Source organism: Chiloscyllium plagiosum, unplaced genomic scaffold (assembly GCF_037043375.1).
Source record: "Chiloscyllium plagiosum isolate Xiang-an unplaced genomic scaffold, Cpla_swu_hap1 HiC_scaffold_31, whole genome shotgun sequence".
NCBI lineage: Eukaryota > Metazoa > Chordata > Chondrichthyes > Orectolobiformes > Hemiscylliidae > Chiloscyllium > Chiloscyllium plagiosum.
The window spans coordinates 1,065,314-1,092,962 of NW_028270169.1; the positions used below are offsets into that span (position 1 = coordinate 1,065,314).

General features: G+C 41.4%; 1 protein-coding gene across 15 annotated transcripts in view; it reads left to right on the plus strand.

Moving 5' to 3' along the window:
• Positions 1 to 27,649, plus strand: part of ncor1 (nuclear receptor corepressor 1) — a 411,320-nt gene that overhangs the window by 168,975 nt on the left and 214,696 nt on the right. For all 15 annotated transcript variants that reach the window (XM_087977100.1, XM_087977101.1, XM_087977099.1 and 12 more), the window contains 2 exons: positions 8,501 to 8,602; positions 23,734 to 23,864. In XM_087977100.1, coding sequence (XP_087833226.1) covers positions 8,501 to 8,602; positions 23,734 to 23,864 — 233 coding nt within the window. The remainder of the gene's footprint in view (positions 1 to 8,500; positions 8,603 to 23,733; positions 23,865 to 27,649) is intronic.

The following is a 27,649-nucleotide window of genomic DNA, read 5'->3' on the forward strand; positions in this document are numbered from 1 at the left end:
TCGATATTGCGGCCATTTCAGAGACATGTCTAAAGGAGGAACAGGAATGGTTGTTGCAGATTCCGGGATTTAGATGTTTCAGCAAGAACAGAGAAGATGGTATAAGAGGCAGGGTGTGGCATTGTTACTCAAGGGTAGTATTTCAGCAGCTAAGATAACATTTCAGGACTCATCCACTCAGGTAGTTTGGGCTGAAGTTAGAAACAGGAAAGCAGAGGTCACCTTTTTGGGAGTTTTCTCTTGGCTTCAGAATTGTTTCAGGGATGTAGATGAAAGGACAGCAAAGATGATTCCCGATAGGAGCGAACGTAACATGGTAGTTGTTATGGGGGAACGTTAACTTATCCCAATATTGACTGGCAGTACTATAGTTTAAGTAGTTTAGATGGGTCAGTTTTTTTTTCAATGTGTGCAGGAGGGTTTTCTGAGTTTATTTAGTTTGCATGAGGGTTTTCTACAGTATGTCGACAGGCCAACAAGGGGCAATGCCACATTGGATTTGGTACTGGGGAATGAACCCGGCCTGGTGTTAGATTTGGAAGTAGGTGAGCACTTTGGCAATAATAACCATAATTCGTTTAAGTTTACAATAGCATTGGGCAGGGATAGGTTATACCACAGGGAAAGAGGTATAACTGGGCATAATGCAATTATGATGTGATTAGGCAAGATTTAGGATGCATAGGATGGGGAAAGAAACTGCAGAGGATGGACACACTTGAAATGTGGAGCTCATTCAAGGAACAGCTACTGCGGGTCCTTGATAAGTATATATCTATCAGGCCAGGAGGTAGTTGTCGAGGGAGGGAGCCACAGTTTACTAAAGAAGTTGAAGCTCTTGTTAAGAGGAAGAAGGAGGCTTATGTGAGGATGAGGTGTGAAGGATCAGACAGGGGGCTTGAGAGTTATAAGTTAGCCAGAAAAGATCTAAAGAGAGGGCTGAGAAGAGCCAGGAGAGGACATGAGAAGTTGTTGGTGGGTAAGATTAAGGAAATCCCTAAGGACTTATATAGGTATATCAGGAATAAAAGAATGACTAGAGTAAGATTAGGGCCAATCAAAGATAGTAGTGGAAAGTTGTGTGTGGAATCTGAGGACATGGGGGAAGCGCTTAATGAATACTTTTCATCAGTATTCACATTGCAAAAGGGCAATGTTAATGAGAATACAGAGATACAGGCTACTAGATTAGATGGGGTTGAGATTGACAAAGAGGAGGCTTCAGCAATTTGGAAGATCTGAAAATAGATAAGATTCCTGGGCTGGATGGGATTTATCCACAGATTCTCTGGGAGCCCGGGAGGAGATTGCAGAGCCTTTAGTTTTGATCTTTATGTCATCGTTGTCGACAGGAGTAGTGCTAGAAGACTGGAGGTTAGCAAATGTTGTTCCCTTATTTAAGAAGGGGAGTCTGGACAATCCTGGTAATTATAGGCTAGTGAGCCTTACTTCGGTTGTGGGTAAGGTGTTGGAAAAGGTTAGAAGAGCTAGGATTTATAATCATCTGGAAACGAATAAGTTGATTAGGGATAGTCAACACGGTTTTGTAAAGGTTAGGTTGTGCCCAACTAACCTTATTGAGTTCTTCGAGAAGGTGACAAAACAGGTGGATGAAGGTAAGGCAGTTGATGTGTGTATGGAGTTCATGAGGCATTTAAGGCGTTTGATAAGGCTCCACACGGTAGGCCACTGCACAAAGTACAGAGTTTTGGAATTGAAGGTGATTTAGTGGTTTGGATCAGAAATTGGCGAGCTCAAAAAGCGCAGAGGGTGGTAGTTGATAGGAAATGTTCATCCTGGAGCTCAGTTACCAGTGGTGTGCTGCAAGGATCTGTTTTGGGGCCACTATTGTTTGTCATTTTTAATAAATGATCTAGATGTGGGCATAGAAGGATGGCTTAGTAAACTTGCGGATGACATTAAGGTAGGCAGAGTTGTGTATAGTGCCAAAGGATGTTGTGGGTTACAGAGGGACATAGATAAGATGCAGAGCTGAGCAGAGAAGTGGTAAATGGAATTTAATGCAGAAAGATGTGAGGTGATTCATTTCGGAAGAAGTAATAGGAATGCAGAGTACTGGGCTAATGGTAAAATTCTTGGCAGTGTAGATGAACAGAGAGATCTGTGTCCAGGTGCATAAATTCCTGAAAGTTGCCACCCAGATTGATAGGGTTATTAAGACGGCATATGGTCTGGTGGCATTTATTGGTAGGCAGATTGAGTTTTATGCTTCAGCTGATTGTGACACTGATAAGGCCGCACCTGGAGTATTGCGTACAGTTGTGGTCACCGCATTATTGAAAGGAGCTGGAAGCTTTGGAAAGGGTTCAGAGGAGATTTACTAGGATGTTGCCTGGTATGGAAGGAAAGTCTTTTGAGGAAAGGCTGAGGGAACTGAGGCTGTTTTCATTAGAGAGAAGAAGGTTGAGAGGTGACTTAATCGAGACGTAGAAGATAATCAGAGGGTGAACAGTGACAGCCTTTCTGTTCAGATGGTGAAGGCTACCACAAGGGGACATAGCTTTAAATTGAGGGTTGATAGATTTAGGACAGATATTAGGGAGAGTTTCTTTACTTAGTAGTAGGGGTGTGGAACAGTCTGCCTACAACAGTAATAGACATACCGATGTTAAGGGCATTTAAACAGGACATACATATGGATAATAATGGACTGGTGTAGGTTAAATGGGCATCGATTAATGTCACAAGTCAGCGCAACATCAAAGTACTGTAAAGTTCAATGTTCTAAATGCAGTGAAGTGAGAGATGATATGTTTTGGTAAAAGAGCACCAAAAGACAAGCATTCTCAAGGGGGTGCAGGGCAGAGAAACTTAGGTGTGTATATATATATATGCACAGATTATTGGAAGTAGAGTAGCAAGTAAAGCACACAGTAAAGCTTTTTTTAATAGGGGCATCGTGTACAAGGAGGTGATGTTAAACTTGTATAAGACACTTTTTTGGCCTCTGCTGGTGTATTGTCTGGGTGCCACAGTATAGGAAGGTTTGGACTGTATTGGAGAGAGTGAAGAAGCGCTTTACAAGAATTGTTCCAGAGATCAAGAACTTCAGTGATGAGGATAGATTGAAGATGTTGAGATTGTTCTCCTTGGATAAAAAACTGACGAAGCTAAAATATGATGGAGGTTTTCAAAATCATCAACAGGCTGCATAGAGTACATAGGGAGAAATTGTTTCTGCTCATAAAAAGATCAAGACGGCATACATTTAAAGTGTTGTGCAAAAGTGATCTGAAGCTTTTCCACTCTATGGTAATGTTATGATTGCACTGCCTGGACGTGTTGTGAAACAGGTTCACTTGAGTCTTTCCAGAGGCCATTGGATGATTATTTGGAAAAAAATAATGTGCAAGACTTTGGGTGAACAAGTAGCAGATTGACAATAGGTAATGATCCTCACTTAATGAGCCAGTGCAAGCACAATGGCAGTTTCCTTCTTCATAACATTTCTGTGATCCTGTAAAAGAAACCTTAAATTTTGCAACTTGGACAGTTAGAGCACTCAAAAATAACCTAAAGAGTGACTATCTAGAAAGAAGAACTGCAACCCTTTCACATGAGCTATCAAGACTGAGATTGACTTCACTATGCTTAGTGAGGTCCACCTTTGTGGAGAAGGGTAGCTGAAGGAACAAGCAGGGATTACACCTTCTACTGGAAAAGGAAGACTATAACAGCATTTATATCTGGTTTTGCTATCCAGAGTAGGATGTTGAATGCACTGCCTAAACTCCACAATTGTACAATGAAAGGCTCATGACACTTCAGCCGTACTTAATATTGTCAATGTCAGTGGCATTTATGCCTTGACTCTTGATACAAAATGTTCTGTTCTGACCTTGATGAATTCGTTATTGCTTGCCCAAAAAGAAGAACTGTTCATCCTTCTGGGGGACTTCAGTGTCAGGGTTGATCATGGACCTGATGTCTAGAGAGGCATCATTTGGTTGGGGAGGGGACAAAGGGGACATAGTGTACTCAGCAAGGCTCATTTTAACACAAGCACCTCATCTATGCGAAAGGACAAATATAAAACCAAATGGAAGTATCATAGATCAAAGCATTGGCACGCCCTGAGTTATGTCATTGTTCGAGTCAAAGACCTAGGCATGTCTGTATCATTGATCCATGTGGGATAGATCATCACCATGTTCAGTCAAAGCACCAAGATGCAAAAGTTCAAGAGATCAGAATGGAAACAGATCATTTGTCCCAACAAGTCCACACCAACCCTCCAAACAATAACCCACCCGGACTCATTCCCCACCCTATATTTACTCCTAACTAATGCACCCAACGCTGTGCAATTTGGCATGACCAATTAACCTGGTCATTGTCACAACAGCAGCCAACCAAAGAGAGAAATTCTTGTTGCAGCATCTAGAAAATCTTCACACTTTGTGTGGCTCGGTGGCTCAGTGGTTAGCACTTCTGCCTCTCAGCGCCAGGGACCCGGGTTCGATTCCTGCCTCGGGCGACTGTCCATGTGGAGTTTGCACATTCTCCCCGTGTCTGCGTGGGTTTCCTCCAGGTGCTCCGGTTTCCTCCCACAATCCAAAGATGTGCAGGTCAGGTGAATTGGCCATGCTAAATTGCTGTAGTGTTAGATGCATGAGTCAGGGGTAAATATGGGGAATGGGTCTGGATGGGTTACTCTGTGGAGGGTTGGTATGGACTTGTTGGGCCGAAGGGCCTGTTTCCATACTATAGGGAATCTAATCTAATCTAAATTTGGTTTCATAATTGTGGGATCAAATAAAATCAGTTGCAATAGACTCGTATGCTTGTAACATTTGGTTTAAGTATTGTCATCATCAGATTGGACTTGTATGACCTCTTGGAACAAATTAGAGCAGCCTTCATTATTTGGCAGAAGAACCCAAGGTTTCAAGTTAAGAAGTCAGCATTTCAATAGGTCAAGAGTGTGGTGCTGGAAAAGCACAGCAGGTCAGGCAGCATCCGAGGAGCAGGAGAAACAATGCTTTGGACATAAGCCTTTCATCAGAAATGAGGCTTGTGAGCCAAGGGGGCACATGACTCCTCACAAGCCTCATTCCTGATAGAGGGCTGATGCCCGAAACGTCAACTCTCCTGCCCTCGGATGCTGCTTGACCTACATGCTTTTCGAGCACCACACTCTCGACTCTGATCTCCAGCATCTCCAGGCCTCACTTTCTCCCATTTCAATAGCTCAAGGCTGACAACCAAAGTTCTACCTGGAGAGAAATACAGCAATATGCTGACCTCTGTGACCTATGAAGTATTATTGAAGCCATTGGACATCTACAGACAAAAGTCGAATGAACAAATTCCCTTTCACTCATATGGTGGTGTCTCACTTCTTAAGGATGACTGTGCCAACCATGAATCCATGGTGGCAGCTGATGTTCTCCAGTTAACCTTAGTAACCTGTAGTTAAATCCATTGATGGGAGAATTGCAACAAACGGTCAATTAAATGGAAAACTTCAAAGCCTGTGGCCTCACTGGTATACCAGCTGAGGTCAGTAGTAGATTTGCCAACTTTAAGGGCGTTTAAATGGTCATTGGATAAATATATGGATGAAAATCGAATAGTGGAGGTCAGATGGGCTTCAGATTGGTTTCACAGGTCAGCACGACATTGAGGGCTGAAGGGCCTGTACGGCGCTGTTATGTTCTATGTCTTCAAAACTGCTGCACTTTTGTTCACTTCAGGATTCTATACACTCATCTTATGGATGTGGAGTCAAAAAAGCTCTCACACACACACCCCTGCTGCCCTCAAAGCACCACCATCAACTTGAGGATATGACAGTTTTAACTATCCTCAAGAAGAGAGGCTATTAAGATATTTGCTTCTGAACTATAGCAGTGAAACTCCTGACATGCATTGTACAGAAGTGCTTGCGGAAACTCTTCCAGAGACATCATGTACCTTTAAACCTTCCAAAGGAACTCGTGACATGGTCTTGCAAATGTCAAGACAGCACCAGAAACTCTTCATTGCTTTCATCAACCTGATTAAAGCATTTATTTTAATAAACTGAAAAGTTCTGTGGATTGTTTTCCAACATTTTAGGTATCCAAGAAACTTGATCTGTGTCTTGCAATTGCTTCATTATATAACTGCAGCTATCTTGAATGGGAGATATAAAACACACACCTTCAAAATTGGAACCGCAATCAAACAAGTCTATGTGAAACCCGCCACCCCATGCTGTTTACAAATGACCTGAAATTGGTTTTCATCTTACCAAAGATCAATGCCTAGCCAGCGATGCCCACATTCTGTGAAAAACAAATAAAGCGTTTGCCTTCTGATGAGGGCAGTGAAAAGTTTGTTTTGCATGCAGTGGAGGCAGAACATAATATACAAGGGCATACAGATCATAGGGTGCTTAGACAGAACAAGGTATGCAAGGGTATATTATTTTAATTTCGAGAGGTTAATTCAGCAGTCTAATAGCAGAGAAGAATCTGTTCTTGAACCTGTTAGTGTGTGTGTTTACGCTTCTGCAGAGTTTGCCTGACGGAAGATGTTGGAATAAGAAGTGTAGATGGAGTCCATGGATGGGAGGTTGGCTTGCATGATGGTATAGACTGTTCACAACTTTCTATAGTCTCTTTATGGTGCTGGGCAGAGCAGTTTCTGTACGAAGCAGTGATGCAGCCAGATAGAATACTTCTATGCATCCGTAAACGTTGGTGAGGGTCCTTATGGACCGCTGAATTTCCTTAGCTTCCTGGGGAAGAAAAGGCGTTGTTGTGTTGCCTTGATGTTGCATCGACATGGGAGGACCAGGACAGATTTGTGTAAGTAATAAATACCACCTGGATGGAAAACCCTTTAACCTCGTCGTCTCCATGCCAAAACTGACCACCTTCGACAAAACTGACCTCCAGTATATACAGCTGATTGTAGTGTTGTTGCTCTTAAGCTACTTTTGTCTTTCTTTCAAGTCTGTGTACAAGAGACTTGCTCTGAGCTTAATTTAAATGTTGCTAAAGTGCAGATCAGCTGATGCCTGATCAGCTGATTATTCCATTTCCCACGTGTTGATGGAGAGATTAGAATATGTTTCGCATATCCCACATCTCAGCCGCTCTCTGTCTCAAAACAACACAAGGTGATCCAACACCAGATCAGCTCAGCCTGCCCCATATTACAGGACTGAGTGTTTGCCAGCAAAGTCTTGTTAAGGCAACAGAAATCCTAGTGCAGGGAACAGTTGTCATTACTACAGTCCTGTACTGCTGAGACTTGAGTCATCAGTGACTTAACAGCACTCTATAAATTCTATCTGCAATGCCACTGTCACCTTCTCTGGATTCAATGCATTGAACAAAGTTCAGTGTTCCTTTTCAAGCCAACTCCATAAGAATTCATACAAAAAGTCTTACAAAATCAACTATGATGGATTGAATACTGTCTGGATAACCAAAACACTCAAATTGCCAACATTTCAGGGAATGATCACAAAAGCACTTTGAAGACATGCTGAAGCATGGCAGTAGTGATATTAATGACTTGGAGGAGCTTGCTGTCAATTGTTCAATTATTCCCCTGAGTTGAAGTGTCAATAACAAGGGGCATAATTTTAGGGTGAAAGGCAGGATGCTTAAGGGGATTTGAGGAAAAGATTGTTCATAGAATGTGGTGAATGCATTGCCTGGGAGGTCACAGCCTTTTAAAAAGTATGTGGGCAACCATTTGAACTGTCATAACATCAAGGGTATGGACCTAGTGCTGGAAAATGGACTAGTATAGATTTAGATTAGTTTTTTGACGCTACAGACTCAGTAGACTGTAGTGCCTCGCTGTACTGTATGATTCTATGATATTGAGCCAATTGTTGCTGAAAATTTTCTTTTTCCCTTGATAGAGTTTTAATGCTTGTGGCAGGTCATTGGAGCTGAAGAGGCATCGGCTGAGAGAGTTATGTGGATGTGACCTCGAATGCACTACCTGATTGGGTAGTGGGTAAAAAGTTCACTAAGATATTCTTAAAAGGGGATGCTGTAGAACTGTGGATAAAGAACAATGGAGTGAGTCTAATAGAAGAGGTTTTTCACAGACCAGCAGAGAGACGGTGGTCTCCTCCTGCACTGCACCAATCTATAATTCCACCATTTGGTTCAATCCAAAGAAAGTGCTAGCTAGATTTCCCCTCATTTGTGTACTGGAGTGATCTGGTGAGGTAACGTTTTGTCAGGCTTCGTCTTGATGTTTGCACCACAGAGAGAGGACATTTCGCACATTGTTTCTGTATAATCTTTTGAATGGAGTGATTCAATCTCATTCTGTTGGTTTATAACTGAGGATCTCTTGAAAACAGCATGCTAGATCTAGAGAAACTGTGTGAAAGTCTCTCTCTGTCTTGTGGAGAATTTTAAGTACACTAGGATTACAAATGTGAAGCAGCAGTGCGTAAAATAATCAAAATCTTTGGCCAAATTGTAGTATTCTCCTAATTTGCCCTTGGTTTTTTTTTCTTCAGTGTGTAGCAGACTGCGTTTTGTATTATTATTTGACAAAGAAAAATGAGAACTACAAGAATCTTGTGAGGAGGAACTACGGCCGACGCAGAGGAAGGAATACGGTAAGAAATGCTAGAATAATGACATAAAACGACTGAGCATGAGTTGGGCAAAAGACACCCTTTGCAACTGGATCAGTGGATTGGGAACATTTTATAACATAATGTTAGTTTGAATGTCCGAGTTACCATGACACCCAGTGAATATGAGGAAGAGCAGAGTTACAGGTAGCTGTTTAAAGAGTTGACCACAACATGTTGGGTTGATAAGTTGAAACTTTTTAATTGTTTTTATTCTTTACAATTTAGACTAAATCTTAAGCCATCTTTTATCTTGCAGTCAATAAGCATTTGCAGCATCATTCCCATTGCTCTTAATAGAACTTAGTCATAATGTTGCTGTATATGTGGGCTTTGTAAAAAGTGAGTGCTAATATCTTTTGATGGTAAATAGTTGAGCTATAGGGATAGGGTGGTTAAAAGGTGCTGAAGCATTCGATCAGTCGTGATCGTATTGAATAGTGGGGCAGGCTTGACGGGCTGCATGTCTTATGTCTGTACCAGTGTTCCTCAAAGAACAGGACAGGAATGGGCTCTTTGGCCCACGATGTTATGCTGAAAATGATGACAAATTAAACTAATCCCTTCTGCCTGTCCTTGAGCCATATCCCTCCATTTGTGGCATATTGATGTGCTTATCTAAAAGCTCTTTAAATGCCCCTATCGTATCTGCCTTCTCCACTACCCTTGGCAGTACATTTCAGATACCTGCCACTGTGTTTAAAAAAAAGAATTGCCCCTCCCATCCCCTTTGAATTTTCTCCCTCTCACCTAGTATTAGACCTTTGAACTATGGGAAAAAGTTTCAGACTGTCAACCCCTATCTATGCATCTCATAATTTTATAGACTTCTACGAAGTCTTCCCTCAGCCTCTGCCCCTTCAGAGAAAGCAACCCTAGTTTTCATAGCTTCTCCTTATAGTTCATGCCCTCTAATCCAGGCAGTATCCTGGTAAATCTCTTCTATATCCAGATGTATATTGGCCAGAGTCTCTGTCACTAGCTTATTGAGGTAGAACAAGCTGGCAGTGACTTGTACATTGCTAGCTAACAAGTCATAGTCCACTGAGTGGTACTTATATTTGCTAAACAATGAGTAACAACTAAAAGGAGGTCTCCTACTTCGGAAATTGGAGGAAGTGGTGCCATGGCATTGTCACTGAACTAATAAGTGGGGAGTTCCAGCTTGGCAAGCAGTAAATTGATATGAAAAGTAAGGGAATCTGCTCCAATCTAACCTTTGTGTGACTCCAGATCCCACCGCAATTTGGTTGACTCTTAACTGCACCTGCTTAATGAGGGATGAGCAGTAAAGATTGACCTACCCTGCGAGGCTCACATCCCATGAGCAAATATAAAAAAAGGTTCCTGTGCTAGCTTCAGCGGTGCAGTGCTTGGAGCAATAGATTAAAGGAAGATGTTTTAATGTTGTAAAAGAGTACTCACCATAAAGATTTGTGAGGGTTTTGAAAAGGGGAAAGAATGATCAAGACATTAATATAGGGAAGGAAGTAAGATACAAGACTAACCTTGAGGTGTTTTTAAAAAAGTTATAGTTCTTTGCATTAGAAAAAGGAAAAGATGAGTGAAAATAGCCATTGATATTTTGGAGTTGAAAAGTGTGGTGCTGGAAAAGCGCAGCAGGCCAGGCAGCATCAGAGGAGCAGGAGAATCGACGTTTCGGGCATAAGCCCTTCTTCAGGAATCTTGGAGGCAATGACAGGAGAAATTGGAAAATTAATTAAGAAAATTTCAGAAATGACAAATTTCTTATATTTGCCTCCTTGTAGAAAGAGAAAGATGATTTTGGAAATTGTGGGGAACCAAAGGTTTAATGAGAGTGATGAACATAAAATCAAAATCAGTGTTGAAATGTACTGGAGAGGTTTGGGAAATTGATAATGGACAAATACCCTGCACCCAGGGTTTTTTTTTTAAAGTGATGGCTGCAAATAGTGAGTGATTTGGGTTTGATCTGCTAGAATTCCCAAGATTAAAGAAAAGTGCCAGTAGATTGGAAACAAATGTAACTCCATGATTTTTTTTAAAAAGCGTGGGAAAGAGAAAATGAAAAGTCACTGGACTCAAGACATTAACTCCACCTTTTTCCCCACAGATGCTGCCACACCTGAGTTTCTCCAGAAATTTCTGTTTTGTTATCAGATCTCCAGCATTCACATATTGTATATTATTGAATATTGATCAGTTAATCTGACAATGTGGGCGGCATGGTGGCACAGTGTGGGCGGCACAGTGGTTAGCACTGCTGCTTCACAGTGCCAGAGATCCGGGTTCACTTCCCACCTCAGGCAACTATCTGTGTGGAGTTTGCACATTCTCCCCGTGTCTGCGTGGGTTTCCTCCGGGTGCTCCGGTTTCCTCCCACAGTCCAAAGATGTGCGGGTTAGGTGAATTGGCCATGCTAAATTGCCTGTAGTGTTAGGTGAAGGGGTAAATGTAGGGGAATGGGTCTGGGTCGGTGTGGACTTGTTGGGCTGAAGGGCCTGTTTCCACGCTGTAAGTAATCTTTACAAAAAAAGAAAAATCAGTAAAATGGAAATTGTGGGATCTGCTATCTAAAAAGTTGTAAGAGGCAATTAGAAAATAACTATGATTATGCGGAGTAAGCATGGTTATGGAAGAGAAATCATTATTGACAAATCTGTTGAGAATTTTTTGAAGATGTTTCTAGCAGGGATGAATTGCAAGAAACAAGTGAATGTGGTGTTGTGTAGTGTCTTCAGGGATTGAAGAAATCAGGCATGTATTCTTTCAAGTTTAGAAAAATGAGAGGTGACCTCATGAAACTTGGAAACTTCTCCTGGCTAGTGAGTCTAGAACCGAGGCGCACAATCCCAGAATAAGAACTAGACCATTTAAGACTGAGATGAGGAGGAATTTCTTAACTCGGAGCGTGGTGAGTCTTTGGAATTCTTCACCCAGAGAGTTAAGGAAGATATGATGTTGAGTATATTCAAGACAGAAAACAGTAAGTTTCTGGAGACTAATGACACTGAGGATTATTTAAATAGCATGGGAAAGTGATTTTGAGCTAGATGATTAGCTACTTTGTAATTGAATCAAATTTAATTTAGCTCAACAAGCTGAAAAGCCGACAGGTTGTTTTGGTATAATGCACTTCTTGTCACCGCAAATTGGCTATAATGCGGTTGACACATCATGGGTGCTGTTTGGATAATGAAAACTTTCTACTGAATGGGTATAGCAATTTTCTATAGTGACTTTTCATAGCATGATTTACTATAGTGCGATGCTGCACAGGAATGCAACTGTCGTGTTATCCCAGAATGCCCTGTATGCCAATTTGGATTTAAGAAGACCATGGACTAGGTGTCCCACAGCATGTTGCTGCACTTGATTAGGGTTTATGGGATGAGGATAATGTATTACCATGGATTAGAATTGATTAACAGACAGGAAACAGGCTAAGAATACAGGGGTCGTTTTCAGGGTGGGCAGACTTTTTGAGTTTTGTATAAGGTGATAAGAGACCGACTCCAACAAAAGACAAAATTGTAACCAAAGGTTATGGGGATATGATAAGACAGCAGAGTTGATGATTGTTGCATTGTCAAACAAGATCAGTGATTCTTATGATGCACAATTATCCTTATTTATGTTGTAATATTTTGTTCTTTAATTTTTGCTTTGTGCAGCATTACACATAGTGTTGTTGCTTGTGATGGGTGAAAGGGATATGAGGCTACATTACACACTGAAGAGGAACAAGATCAATCTGGGTCAAGAACCCAATGCAGTTGGATCCTGTAACTTTTTTTTTAAAGACTGATTTGCTTTCTCTGCTGTCAACTTGGCTCAGGTAAAGCCTTGTTGCAGTGAGGGAGAAAAATGCAGCTCAGCTGGAGGTTGTGTTAATGTTTGTAATGGATGTGAATGTGAAGTATGTTGGAAAGTAGCAGTTGGATTAGTGTCTGGTAACGATGCCTGAGAAGAGTTTTTGTTTTGGTGTTCACTGGGGTTTCTTATCGAATATCCTTGTAGTATTCCATTGTAAATTCATTCATGTGAAAAGATCAAGATTCTACTTTGCAGAACAGTTAGATCGATAGACACCTTTACAAAGCAGTGTTCACTGGAGATAGTCCTTTGTAGTTCATTTTAGATCAGATTAGATTAGATTCCCTACAGTGTGGAAACAGGCCCTTCGGCCCAACAAGTCCACACCGACCCTCCGAAGAATAACCCACCCAGACCCATTTCCCCTCTGATTAGTGCACCTAACACTATGGGCAATTTAGCATGACCAATTCACCTGACTTGCACATCTTAGGACCCTGGGAGGAAACCAGAGCACCCGGAGGAAACCCACGCAGACACAGGGAGAATGTGCAAACTCCACACAGACAGTTGCCAGAGCCTGGAATCGAACCTGGGACTCTGGTGCTGTGAGGCAGCCATGCTAGCCACTGAGCCACCATGCCGCCCCATGCCATAAGACAATCTGAAGATGAATTTTTGTCAAAACTTCACATTTTCTTGATTTGTTTTAAAGTCTGACATTCAGTAAATAAAATGTTTTTAGTATTAAATAAGTGAAACTCAGGAATGTTTGGAACTGAAATCCAATTGGCACTTGAATGATCCATTGGAAAGGTCAGCCATAATTTCCTTGAATGCTGGAACAGATTTGCAAGGCCAATTATGCTGCTGTTCTGCATGCTGTACTTTTCATAGACAACCAGTTTAATGACAGCTATTAGAAATCTTTATTGTGAGATATTAAACCGGATGATTTATTTTTGATGTTCTGAGTTTTGAAGTCGGTGGAGTTAGCAATCACATCAGACCATTTGATCGAAATAAATCTGTTCAGTATTTGCCATGTCCTTTGTGTGTGAAAATGGTTCTAATCACATTGTCTGCCCAACTGTTCCTTTGTTCTTATGCCTACTCTTGGTCACGATATGGAGGTGCTGGTGTTTGACTGTGGTGGACAAAGTCAGAAGTCAGATGGCACTGGGTTATAATCCAACAGGTTGATTTGAAACCACAAGCTTTCGGTGCATAGCCCCTTCATCAGGGGAAGTGGGAGACAAGAGAACGCAGACACAGAATTTGTGGGCAGAGAGATCAAAAGATCATACCAATGGTGTAAGTGGCTTGATCACTGGCATTGGATACAAATTTGACAGTCTCATATCCTGTGTAGAGATATGTATTGATACGCGAAGAGTTCCTACCTGATTTTGTGCTGGAAGGTGATAAAGATATATGCATGAAATTATTCAGCACTGCTCAGCCAGGAAGAAGGATCAAAAACAGAAATTGCTGGAGAATCGCAGCAAGTCTGGCAGCATCTGTGCAGAGTTCCTGTTTCAGTGACCCTTCAGTGACCCTTTGTAGCCAATCAGTTATCCAGATAAGGCAGGTAAAAAGACAAAACCACCAGAAAATCTGACTGAACTGAACTGAGAGGGGGATTTGGATGCTGTCTTCAGCCAGAGCATTGCATTATCATGAATAGGGCGCCTGCTGCTGTTTGCGTTGTTGATTTCTGCTAGGAAATGTGTGAGAATGTTGAGACGATATGACTAAAGTATAGTGGTTTTGGTTCATGAATAACCTAGTGACACAAGCATGTAGAATGGCCCCAAGTGGGCAGTTGCACATCTTTGGAACTGTATACCATCAGGATGGAGGGAAAGTAAGAAAAATGTAAAAGAATCTACTGAAGTGATAGTTAATTTATTGTTCAGGACAGGCACTGTTCACTGGGTTGTGGGTTTTTTCCATAGATCAGAGAATGTGATTTAATGTAGATACAGTGGTCTTTGTGTTGCTTATTTAATTTCTTAGTTTGATGATTTTGGGAACTAAACCAACTCTGTTAGGCTAGTTTCAGAGTGGTTAATAGTGCATTGCTTGAGGTTTTAGCTGCAAACTGATGTGAAATTACGTTCAGATGAGTTTATAAAAAAAGGTTTCATTTGGCCCATTTGGCAATTACTTCTGAGAAAAATTTGAACATTATGCTAGAACAGAGTCAGAATCGGTTTGATGTCAGTGTAGATAATATGAATGGACAGGCCAATGTACTGGAGGTGGTGCTGTTGGCAGTTTTCCCAAAAAGATCAAGATTTGGATTGTTGCCTGCCTGTGATTTCCTCCCCCTCTATTCTGTCATGGCAGTGGTATAGCCCAGTGATCCGCTCAATCTACTTGATATGCTGCTGTAAGGACCAATGATGCAGGACTCTGTGGATTACCTTATCTGACCCTGCAGATTAGAGTGTGTTTGCAAGATAGAAATGTTCCTCAGGCTAGCTTGTGCTGCGGGGGTGATACAGTTTCCTGGAATATGTACAATGATAGGTCAGACAGCTGGTCTAAGGAGCTCAGTGACGCTGCTGCCTTTCTCTAGACTGAAACTTACAGTAGTGTGGAAAGGATAGGCATCAGCCTGGCACCCAATTACTGAGTTGGGTGGACACTACAGAGTTTTCTGTTAGCAGATGAAGATTCAGGTACGTTACTGGACTGGATTTTGTTAGGGTGCTGGCAGCTCAAATTACCCCTGTGCTGAAAGGTTGTCTGCTTCAAGCGAGTTATTGCATTAGTTCAACCTTAAGCTGTTTTTAACTGGAGTGGATATTGTCTTAGCTGAAAATGTGTTACTGGAAAAGCGCAGCAGGTCAGGCAGCATCCAAGGAGCAGGAGAATCGACGTTTTGGGCATGAGCTCTTCTTCAGGAATGAGGAGAGTGTGCCATGCAGGCTAAGATAAAAAGTAGGGAGGAGGGACTTGAGGGAAGGGCGTTGGAAATGCGATAGGTGGAAGGAGGTTAAGGTGAGGGTGATAGGCCGGAGTGGGGGCGGGGGCGGAGAGGTCAGGAAGAAGATTGCAGGTTAGGAAGGTGGTGCTGAGTTCGAGGGTTGGGACCGAGACAAGGTGGGGGGAGGGGAAATGAGGAAACTGGAGAAATTTGAGTTCATCCCTTGTGGTTGGAGGGTTCCGAGGCGGAAGATAAGGCGCTCTTCCTCCAGCCGTCATGTTGCTATGGTCTGGCGATGGAGGAGTGCAAAGAACTGCATGTCCTTGGTGGGGTGGGAGGGTGAGTTGAAGTGTTGAGCCACAGGGTGGTTGGGTTGGTTGGTCCAGGTGTCCCACAGGTGTTCTCTGAAACGTGCTGCAAGTAAGATATTGTCTTCGCAAGGTAATATGATCAGCTAATGAGAGAGCAAATGACCAGAGTGAAAGGGCTTCCCAAAACACAGGAAATCACAGTCAGATTGTAGTTATATACTTTTGAATGCATGGTGCAAAGTTCTGTCTTACAACCCTCTTCATACCGTCAGCTGAAGCATGTTAGCTTCATGTGTCTGCTCTGATATTTGATGCCAGCTGTTGGGATTTAGCAGTTGACAACTGACAGCAAAATGGGAATGCCTCATGGGTAAGAGAAGAGTTTGCACAGTTGCAAGTTTTATGTAATTGGAGAGAGCCAGTATGTTAGTGACCTGTGCGGTCGGATCAGCCTGTTGCAGGCAGGAAGCTGCCTTTGTGAAACAAATCAAATTCTGTACAACCATATTTTCTGTTGACGTTTTCAGAACATTATGTCTTCTACCACTTTCAATTGCTGTTTTTTTCTTTCACTTTGTAAAGCTACCAAAATCTTACTTCCAGCACAGGATTTGTAAAAAAAAATTAATGTTCCTATGTTATGAGCATATAAATTAAGAGCAGCATTTGGCCCCTTGAGACAGCTCCACCATTCAACAAGATTGTGACTGACATTATTGTTTGATATTGCTATTTACCCTGTGTAAGCTTTCATCTGCTTGCTTGCCAAGAATGTGTTTACAGCAATTTTTTTTATTCACCAGCACCTATGGGATCTATAGGAGTGTATTGGCTGATCTAATATTCCTGTTGATCAAAAGTGTTTAAATGCACATTGAATAATAGAAACGTCATGTAGGGTGTATACAAATCATCATTATACTTCATTTACAGCATAAATCACTTAATGCAACTTTGACTTCAATAAAATTTATTATTTAACAGCAGAGAGCTGTTCTCACGCACACCCTCAACCACTTGGAGCTTGGGATAATATCATGAACTTCTAATATTTGAGGTATATAATTTTGCTGGTTTACTGAGAGTACCAGTTCTTAAGGTGCCAGTTAAAATTCACTGTACCTGTCAAAAGGAATATTGCAGAGATTTTACTTACGTATGTATAAATTAGGTCATGTGTGAGCCTTTGACCCTTAATTATAAACTCAGCTGTATTTGCAGTTCCTTTCCTCTATCAAAAGGTCCATCCTTTCACAAGTCCAAATAACAGTCAGAAAAAAAACTGAACGGATAAAATGATGAAAATTGTGTATTTGCAGATGTCTGAGAACAGAACCCTGTTTATAATTAAGCTGTTTAAAACATTTGGTGATTATTACTGAGGTTTAATAGAACACCAGTTGCTTTCTACACTAAGGAGAAGCAGTTGTATTATGGTACTATCACTGGATGAGTTATCTCGAGATGCAGATTTATACTCTGTGGTTACAAGTTCATATCTCACCACAGCAGCTGACGAAATTTAAATTCAATTAATAATACTACAGAATATACAGCTAGACCCGGTTGTGGTGATCGTGTAAGTAGTTGTCATTTAAAAGAAAAATCCATCTGATTCACTAATGACCTTTAAGAGGAGGGGGTCTACCATCCTTATATGTATTAGTAAAGAAATTAAAATACGCTGGTGAAATTAATGAGTTTGAAAGCTGATGAATTCTGAGGACTTGATAATCTGTATCCCACAGCACTAAAGGAGGTGGCTGTGGAAATAGTGAATGCATTGATTATCATTCCAACAGTCTTGGCAGATTGGAGGATGGCATATTTAACCCGACCGTTTAAGGGAGGAGGGATGGAGAAAGGCTGTTCTGGACGGATGTTCTGAAAAAGTGAACAGGAATGTATGGATGTGCATGCAGCTTGATTTTTCTTTAAACTGGTAGCTTCCTAACTACAATAAGCTGATCACTTAAACTATTTCTCGCCAATTACACAAAACTTGCAACTGCACAAACTTTACTCTTCCCTGAGGCATTTTCATTTTGCTGTCATCTGTGAATTGCTGAAGCCCTTTTCCAGAAGACATTTGATAAGGCACCACATCAAAGATTATTGCACAGGATAAAAGCCCATGCTGTTGGGTGTTAACATGTTGGCATGGATAGAAGAGGGAAGCAGAGAGTAGGTAAATGTGGGTCTTTCTCAGGGTGACAGGATGTCGCAAGTGGGGGTGGCACAGTGGTTAGCACTGCTGCCTCACAGCGCCAGAGACCTGGGTTCAATTCCTGCCTCAGACGACTGACTGTGTGGAGTTTGCACATTCTTCCTGTGTCTGCGTGGGTTTCCTCCGGGTGCTCCGGTTTCCACCCACAGTCCAAAAATGTGCAGGTTAGGTGAATTGACCGTGCTAAATTGCCCCTAGTGTTAGGTGAAGGGGTAAATGTAGGGGAATGGGTCTGGGTGGGTTGCTCTTCAGCGGATCAGTGTGACTTGTTGGGCCGAAGGGCCTGTTTCCACACTGTAATTAATCTAATCTAATCTTAAAAAAAAGTGATGTGCCACAGAGGATGGTGTTATGCCCACAACTCTTTACAATTTATTTCCAAATGATTTGGATGTAGGGACCAAAAGTATGTAGTTAAATTTGCTGATGACACAAAGATAGGTAGGAAAATGAGTTGTAAAGTTGACATAAGGAACATAAGAAAAGGATATAGATAGGTAATGGGAAAAGATCTCTCAAGTGGAAAACAATGTCGGAAAATGTGAAATTGTCCATTTTGCCAAATGAATTTGTTTTTAAATTACCTGGATGGGGAGATGTTTGCAGAGCTCTTGCGATGCAAAGAGATATGGCTGTCTGAATGCTAGAATTATTGAAGGTTAGCATACAGGTATATAAGTAATTAGAGTAAATAAATGTGGTGCTGGAAAAGCACAGCCGGTCAGGCAGCATCTGAGGAGCAGGAGATTCGATGTTTCGAGCATAAGCTCTTCATCAGAAATGAGCTCATTCTTGGAAAATTAAGCGCTAGGAGTCATAGCTTAAAAGTATGGTGTTGCCCTTTTGTTTCTCTTTATTTGCATAGGTGTTGCTAGCTGGCCGTTCTTAGTCCTTGAGAAGTGCTGGTGTGCTGCTTCTTGAATTGCTGCAATCCATGTGCTGTAAGTTGACTCGCAATGCATGGAAGGACGGAATTCCGGGATTATGACATTTTTCCAAGCCTGGATGGTGCGTGGCTTGGAGGAGAACTTGCAGGTGGTGGTATTCCTGATGAAGAGCTTATGCTCGAAACGTCGACTCTCTTAATCCTTACTGCTGCCTGACCAGCTGTGCTTTTCCAGCACCACATTCTTCGACTCTGATCTCCAGCATCTGCAGTCCTCACTTCCTCCGAGGTGGCAGTGTTCTCATGTATTTGCAGCCCTTATCCATCTAGGTGGAAGTGAACATGGGTTTGCAAGGTGTTTAGGTGAATTCCTGCACTGCAACTTATAGATAGTGTATTCTGCTGTGAAGGGTATGGATGTGATGCCAGTCAAGTGAACTGCTTTATCTTGGTGTCAAGCTTTTGAAGTGTTATTGGAGCTGCACCCATCCAGGCGAGTGGGAAGAATTCCATCACGCTTCTGACTTGTGCCTTTTGGATGGAGGAGAGCCTTTGCGGAGTCTGGATGTGAATTACTTACTGAAGTATTCCTATTCTCTGACCACCTCTTTTAGCCACTGTGTTTATGTGGCGAGTCCAGTTGAGTTTCTGGTTAGTTATAACCTCCAGGATGTTGAGAGTGGAGAATTCAATGATGGTAACACCACATAATATCATGGGACAGTTGTTAGATTGTGTCTTGTTGGAGATGGTCATTGCCTGGCATTTGGGTGGCACAAATGTTACTTGCCACTCTCTAATCCAAGCCTGGATATTGTCCAGATCTTGTTGCATTTGAACATGGACTGCTTCGGTATGTGAGGAGTTGTGAATGGTGATGAATATTATTCAATAATCAGCAAACATCCCCATGTTATGATGGAGGGGAAGTCATTGATGAAGCAGCTGAAGATGGTTGATCAAAGTGCATTACCTTGATGAACTCCTGGAGATGAGATGACTGACCTCCAACAAGCAGAGCCATCTTCCTATATGGTGGTGCTGGAAAAGCACAGCAGTTCAGGCAGCATCCAGCATTCAGGGACTCCTCTCATTTATCTCTCCATCCTGCAGGCACTCTGCCTCTATTCCTGAAGAAGGGTTTTTGCCCGAAACGTCAATTTTCCTGCTCCTTGGATGCTGCCTGAACTGCTGTGCTTTTCCACCACCACTCTAATCTAGAATCTGGTTTCCAGCATCTGCAGTCCTTGTTTTTACCCATCTTCCTATGTGCCAGGTATGACTTGAACCAGTGTAGAAGTCATACCCATTGATTTTGGTTTTACCCATTGATTCCAGTTTTGCTCGGGCTCATTGATGATACCATATTCAGTCCAATGCAAACTTGATGTCAGGAGCTGAATGGACCTACTGGGTCTGCCAGGGATGGGACATGGTCATACTCACCGAATCATACCTCTGAAACTAGTGTACCAATTCTCAACAGAGCGCCTTGCAGCATTAATCTTGTCAAACACTCTAAACATCGTTGGATTGTCTCTTAAACTTGTAAATTCCAGAGAATATAGACCAAATCTAGTTACTGTCTTGTTTAGGACAGAGACTTTATTCAGGAAATTGGAGTAGTTTTGCACACAGTCTGAGAACGGAGACCAAAACTGATGAGGATCTAAAATTTGAATTTAGGTTGTTGTCAGAAGCAACAGGTATCTGTAGACTTTTATTAACCACAAAATGGCTTTTCAATTTAAAATAACACAACAAATGGCTGCAAGTAATGATTTGACTGTGTGAACCTGAACAGATTCACTCTTTAGAGATGAGAGAACGATGGATTTTTCATAATATGAATCATAAGACAGTGATTTGGTATTCGAACTAACCTTGAACTGATTGCATGGGATGGTGTTCTACGTAAATTAAGAACTTTCCCGGGAATATCATTGGATTAACCTGCTGTAAATCATGTCACCTTATTATATGTGATTGGTTCTTTTCTTGTAATTAAGGCTGTACTATCTATTTTAAAAAAACATGTAAATAATGTGTAATTTTTTAATGTAATGGCGCCATTTCTCCGTGTTGCTGGACAAATCTGTGCCAGGCTGCCATATTTTATTAAACTGGTAACCTTGCTTTAAACCGACCATACTCCTAGTGATTCTTTTGACTGATCGCGAACTAAATAAAATGTAATTCTGCAAGTACAAATTCACCCCACAATTTATTTGTGTGCGTGTGCATGTAGGGGGGGGAAGGAGATGAGTATCTGTGAGAGAGTGTATGTATGTGTGTGTGTATTACCCTTTTACACTCACACATACACAAACACACTCAGACATTCCCCCACCCACCCCAACACCCACATGCATGTGCACACCTGTAGATTTGTGGGGTGAATTTGTACTTGCAGAATTACATTTTATTTTGCTCGAAAACTACATGAATCCATCTAAGATTCTGTTAATCCCTCTTTTAGATAAGAATCAGTTTGAACATTGGGACACAGACAGATAAACTTAGCCTCACACCTTCAATGCATTATCTGAGCTGACATGGCACCTATTGTTAAAGTTCACTTGGGAATGTAAGTTTTTTTTTAAAAAAGCTCAGGGATTTACATGTGAAAGAACTGAAACCAACATGGTCATTCTAAAAGATGGGAGACCTAACAAACATCAGTGGTGGGAAAGTTACTGGAGAAGGTAGTGAGGGATTGGATCTATTTATATTCAGAAAAGAATGGGCATTTAGAATGGGTAGATTCATTCCTGATGAAGGGCTTTTGCCCGAAACGTCGATTTTCCTGCTCCTCGGAAGCTGCCTGACCTGCTGTGCTTTTCCAGCACCAATCTGATCTAAACTCATTTAAGATACATCTGGACAGATGCACGAGTAGGTGGGGATCAGAGGGATATACAGGTGCTTCGGAATTGACCGACAGGTTTGGACAGTACATTTGGATCGGCTCAGGCTTGGAGGGCCGAAGGGCCTGTTCCTGGGCTGTAAATTTTCTTTGTTCTTAAACAATCCAGGTCTTTTTCAACATATCATTTCAGCCGCATCACACTATAAATGTTTGCTATAAATTCTGTGTCTTACGATCCTATACTCCTCAACCATCTGATGAAGGAGCAGTGCTCTGAAAGCTAGTGCTTCCAAATAAACCTGTTAGACTATAACTTGGTGTTGTGTGATTTTTAACTTTTGTCTTTGAAGACTGTACAAGCATAGCTCGTTCTGCTGTCCTGCCTTTTCCTCATTTTTAGATTGTTTTATTTTCAGGCAGTTGCCCTTTTGAAAGCCATGATTGAACTGCCTGCGCCACACTCTAAAGGAGTGCATTCCTGATTTGAACCACGTGTCACAGTTTGTTCTATTACCATTCATTTTAATTCAATGTCTTCTGTCTCTTTACTGTTCCATCACTGGGAACATTGTACCCTAAACCCTGGAACCATTCTTTTAAAGATCTTCTCTAATGCCTTTATTTCCTTCGCAAGGTGTCATGTTTAGACTTACATAGAACATAGAACATAGAAGAATACAGCGCAGTACAGGCCCTTGGGCCCTCGATGTTGCGCCGATCCAAGCCCACCTAAACTACACTAACCCACTATCCTCCATATACCTATCCAATGCCCTCTTAAATGCCCATAAAGAGGGAGAGTCCACCACTGTGGACACTGTGGACACTTGAAGACAATATATAAACTGAGACTGATTTGGTGTTTTATAAGTGTTCACCATAACTTCCTTGCATTTTGTACCTATTTAAAAGCCCATGACCCTATATATCTTATTAACCTAAGTGAATCACTTCACACTTCCCTACATGATACTCCATCTGCCACGTTCTTGTTTACCAATGTAACCTGTCTATAATCTGTAATTGCTTTACAGACGAGCGTCTTCATCTCCATTTACGTTCCAACCAACTTTCTATTGTCAGCAAATTTGAATACATTTTACTGCATTCTTTTCATCAAAATCAAAACATAGATTGTAAATAGCTGAGGGCCCATACATATCCTGGAGCACCACAGCAGTATGAGCCTGCAAGCCTGAAAAAGGTCCACTTATTCCTAGTCTCTGTTTTGTGTTTTGTTGAGTTTTCCGCTGATCAGTGCTGACTTGAAATTGAGGTGCAGTTGCCTAGCTGACTAAGTAACAAAAGGAGGAGAAGAGATGTGATAATAGTCATTGTACGTTATAGTATGCTCAGTTCTGTTGTGACTATTCAAATTTTAGATGTGTTCTCCTTGTACCTTTGTTTAACCCAAGACCTGGAGGCTTTGTAATGGTTCGTATGAATGTGAGAGGCAAAACCTAGGCTTGAAATAGGCTTGGTTAGAATTGGACACCTACTGGTAAATTCTAGGGAACTGTATTTAAATATTTTTACAGGTGAAAATGTGCCTTTATTTAGTACAGTAGATCATCAAAATATCTCAAAAACATCAGATAGTGAAATACAATTGGCAAATGGTTTTTGAATGTCCGCAGTGACCTTTATTAAAGCCATAGGTTTTGAAAGGAGTGCCTGCAGTATTAAGATGCTAAGGTTTCCTAAAGGCTGAACATTTGTTCCCTTACTTTGCTACTGTTCAAATAAGCATTTTCTTCAATGCATGTTGGGCTTTTCTTTCAATGGTTGATATTTAGATATTAAATAAAGGATTTTTCAACCAGAGAAATTTACCATCTCATTTCTTTTTGATACAAAACATTGTTCTTAGGATATTTTACTGAATTATACTTCCATGAGCTTTTTTCAGGAGAATGTTGATCTCAAATAGGCTAACACATATAATAGCTCACCACATTTCACATCTATGTAACAACTCCGGTGTTGTATCTTCAGGTATCAGATTGAAACTGCTTTTGAGGATACTTGCATGCTTACTGGTCACAGGCTATCTGGTATTAGACTCAAACTAGTCTTTTGTTTTACAGCAACAAATTTCTCGCCCTTCACAAGAAGAAAAAGAAGCTGAAAAAGAGGAGGAAAAGGTTGAAAAAGTAGAGAGAGAAGAAAAGGACGAGAAGAAGGAAGAGGAGAAAGATGATAAAGAAGAACCTCAAAGGTCAGAAAACTGAAAAGACCCACTCAATAGGAAATCAGTAATTCAAACAGTTATGTATACATATGGGCAAGTCCTGGTCCTGTTTGCTTTCTTCTCATGTTCAACGTAAATATGATGCGCTGTAGTGGTGCGGTAATAGAACATTTAGTATATTGCAGATCCATCCTGTACCCCAAAATGTTTAAAGGGAACACAGAACAGTACAGCATAGGAACAGGCCCTTTGGCCCGCCATATCTGTGCTGACCATTATATCATTCTGAACTAATTACATCTGCCTGCACATTGTCCATATCCCTCAGTTCTTTGCCTGGTTATATGTCTGTCTAAATGCCTCTTAAATGTTGCGATCATATCTGCTTCTACCATCTTCCCTGGTAGCACGTTCCAGGCACCTACCACCTCTGTATAAAAAAAAAAGATGTTGCCTTGCACATCTCCTTTAAACTTTTCCCTCTCACCTTAAACCTATGCCCCGCAGTGCTTGACCTTGCTACACTGGGAAAATCACTCCAACTAGCTGCCCTATTCTTGCCTCTCATAATTTTACTGCTATCAGGTCACCCCTCAGCCTCCGATTATTTAGCTAAAACAATCCAAGTTTGTCCAACCTCTCCTTATAGCTAATACACTGCAACCAGGCAACATCTTGGTAAACCTCGTTTACATCCTCTCCAAAGCCTCCACATCCTTCCTATTGTGTGGTGACCACAACTGCACACAGTACTCCACATGTGAACAAACTGAAGTTTTATACAGCTGCATCATGACTTGTCAACTTTTACACTCATTGCTCTGACTGATGAAGGTAAGCATGCCATACACCTTATTTACCACCTAATTCACTTGTGCTGCCACTTTCAGGGAGCTATGGACATGCACTCCAAGATCCCTCTGCATTTCATTTTGAGGATTCTGCCATTTACTGTATGCTTTCCTCTTGCATTTGACCTCCCAAAATATATCACTTTACGTGTGAAGTGGATAAATTTTATTCTTGCTAAAGATATACTGTACATTTTAAATTATTTTGTTAGAAACAGTATATGTTTCAAAATTTCAAAAGAATCTCTTAGATCAAGCCACATACCAGTAAATTCAAAATGTCAGTTTGCAGATTACTCAAACGTTTGGAGTTAGGAATTATGACAAATGCTGTCATTTGATAATTTTGAAAATCTTTGCAAAGCACAGATGATGGCAACCTGTTCAATATTTTTATATCTACAAAGATTTCTGTACTTTATAGGGGAATACCCTGGTCAGCGAAACAAATCCAACCCTGCTGTATCAAGAGTTAGGGTTCCAGTGCTCTCCATCTCAGGCTAAAATAACCTCAGCAACTTTGCTCTGATGATTGTAGATGTTTTAAATTTCTGCCTCCATTTCACTTTCTGATATACAGTTATTTCTGGATTGATATGTGTGCTGTCTAAGGTGAAGACAGACAAAATATCTGTTGCTCTTTTGTCTCCCTGTTTATCATTGTTAATTCCCCAGGTACATGCTGTGTAGGCTCAATGCTCACTTTGCTTGAAGAATCTTTATTGTATATTTTTATTTTTCTTGCTAGTTTTCTGATGTACTCTAATCTTTCTCTTATGTATTAATCTTTTGGTTATTCTTTGCTGTTCTTTATGTTCTGTCCAATGTGGAGGCAGATTCGTTTGTGGCTTTCAAAAGGGAATTGAATTATTACTTGAAAATAAAAAACTACTTTAGGGCTATGAAATAGAACAGCTTGTGGGACGAACTGAGTTGCTCTTAAAATCAGCATGGAGACAACTGGCCAAATAGTCTTCTAAAGTATCATTTTGAAGTTTAACACCCATTCTACATGTGATGTTGACTTATTAAGATCCATTCTGCAAATGATTTTTACAATCCTTCCTTACTAGACTTGGAATAAAATAACTCTTTGATTTGCTTCATAGGATGTGAGTAGTGTTGCCAAGCTCCGCTTTTTGTACTTATCCCTAATTGCCCCTTGATGACATGGTGAGCTATTTTCTTGACTTGCTGCGGTTATGGGGAAGTGGTGGTGTAGTGCTCATGTAGCTGGAATGATAATTCAGAGCCCCTAGGCTAATACTCTGGGAATAGAAGTTCAAGTTTTACGATGTATGTTGGAATTTGAAATCAGTAAAATAAAAAACATCCAGAAGTAAAGAAAATTTAGTGCAGTGATAACTCTGAACCATTGTCAAATTGTGAAAACATAATTGAATCACTAATGTCCTTGAAATCTAGAGCCTTTACCCAGTCTGGCCCACATGTGACTCCAGACCCACAGCAATGTGCTTGACTGTTAACTGGTGGGGGAGAGAAGTGGAGAGTTGTAGAGTGTTTAGGGGAAAAAGGGTGTTTATAGTTCAGATTAAGTGGTCAGAATGTGAGAATGGCAGAACAATGGTGTGTCTAACTACCATGCTTGAAAGGACATAGTAACAAGATAAGAGAAAGGGAAGAAATATACACAATTTGAAGGTGTTGAATTCAATATTACGTCCAGAAGGCAGTAAAGTGCCTCGTCTGAAGATGAGATGTTGTTCCTGCAGTTTGCGCTGTGATTCACTGGAGCACTGCAGCATGCTAAGGATAGACGTGTACATGATGCACACGCTGTGTTAAAATGACTGGTTTTGGGAAGGTTGGGGGGGGCGGGGAGGTTATGCTTGCTCACAGACTGGAGGTGTTCCGCAAAGCGGTCACCCAGTCTGCGTTTGGTTTCTCCAATATAGAGTAGCCAACATTGAGTGCAGCGAATACAGTACACAAGGTTGGAGCAGGTACAGGTGAAATACTGTTTCACCTGGGAAAGCTGTTTAAACCCTTGGATGGTGATCAGGGGAGGAGGCCAAAGGGTAGGTGTTGCACGTTCTTTAGTTACAAGGGAGGGTGCCATGGGGATTGGGGGGGTGGTTTTGATAATTGTGGAATGGACTAGGGTGTCCTGGAGGGAATGATCCTATGAAATGCAGACAAGGGGAGTGAGGGGAAGATGTGTTGATGGCATTCTGTTGGAGAAGTCTGAAATGGTAGAGGATAATCTTGTGAATGCAGCGGCTGTTCGGATGAAAAATGAGGACATTGGAAACCCAATCACACTGTTGTGAGCGATAGGAAGGGAGCAAGGGTGATAAGTCGGATGAAGTTGAGGCCCTGTCAACCACAGTGGGTGAGAAACCATGGTTATAGAAAAAGAAAGCCATGTCAGCAGTGCTGTTCTGGAATCTGGCATCGTCCGAACAGATACAATGGAGACCAAGGGAACTGGGAAAATGGGATGAAGTACCTGCAGGATGTGGCATGTGAAGAGCTGTGGTGAAGGTAGCTATGGGAGTCAATGGCTTTGTAGTGGATGGCAATGGACAGTTCATTCCCGAAATGGAGACAGAGAGGTCAAGGAAAGGAAGGGAAGTGTTGGAAATGGACAATGTGAAAGTTGAGGCAAAATGAATGAAGTTTTCAAGGTCCTGCTGGGATCATGAGCTGGCACCAAAGCAGTCGTTGATGTACCGAGAAAGGAGTGGTGGGGGTGGGGGATCAGTGTAAGACTGGAATAAGGATCATTCCACGTACAGCATGACGAGGCAGGCAAAGCTGGGACCCATGCAGGTGTTCATAGCCATTCCGTTGACTTGACAGAAGTGAGATGAAATAAAGGAGAAATTGTTCAGTGAGAGAACAAGTTCAGCCAGTGGAGGAGAGTGGTGGTGGATGGGGATTGTTCAGGCTTGTAGTTGAGGATGAAGCCGAGAGCTTTCAAACCATCCTGATGGGGTA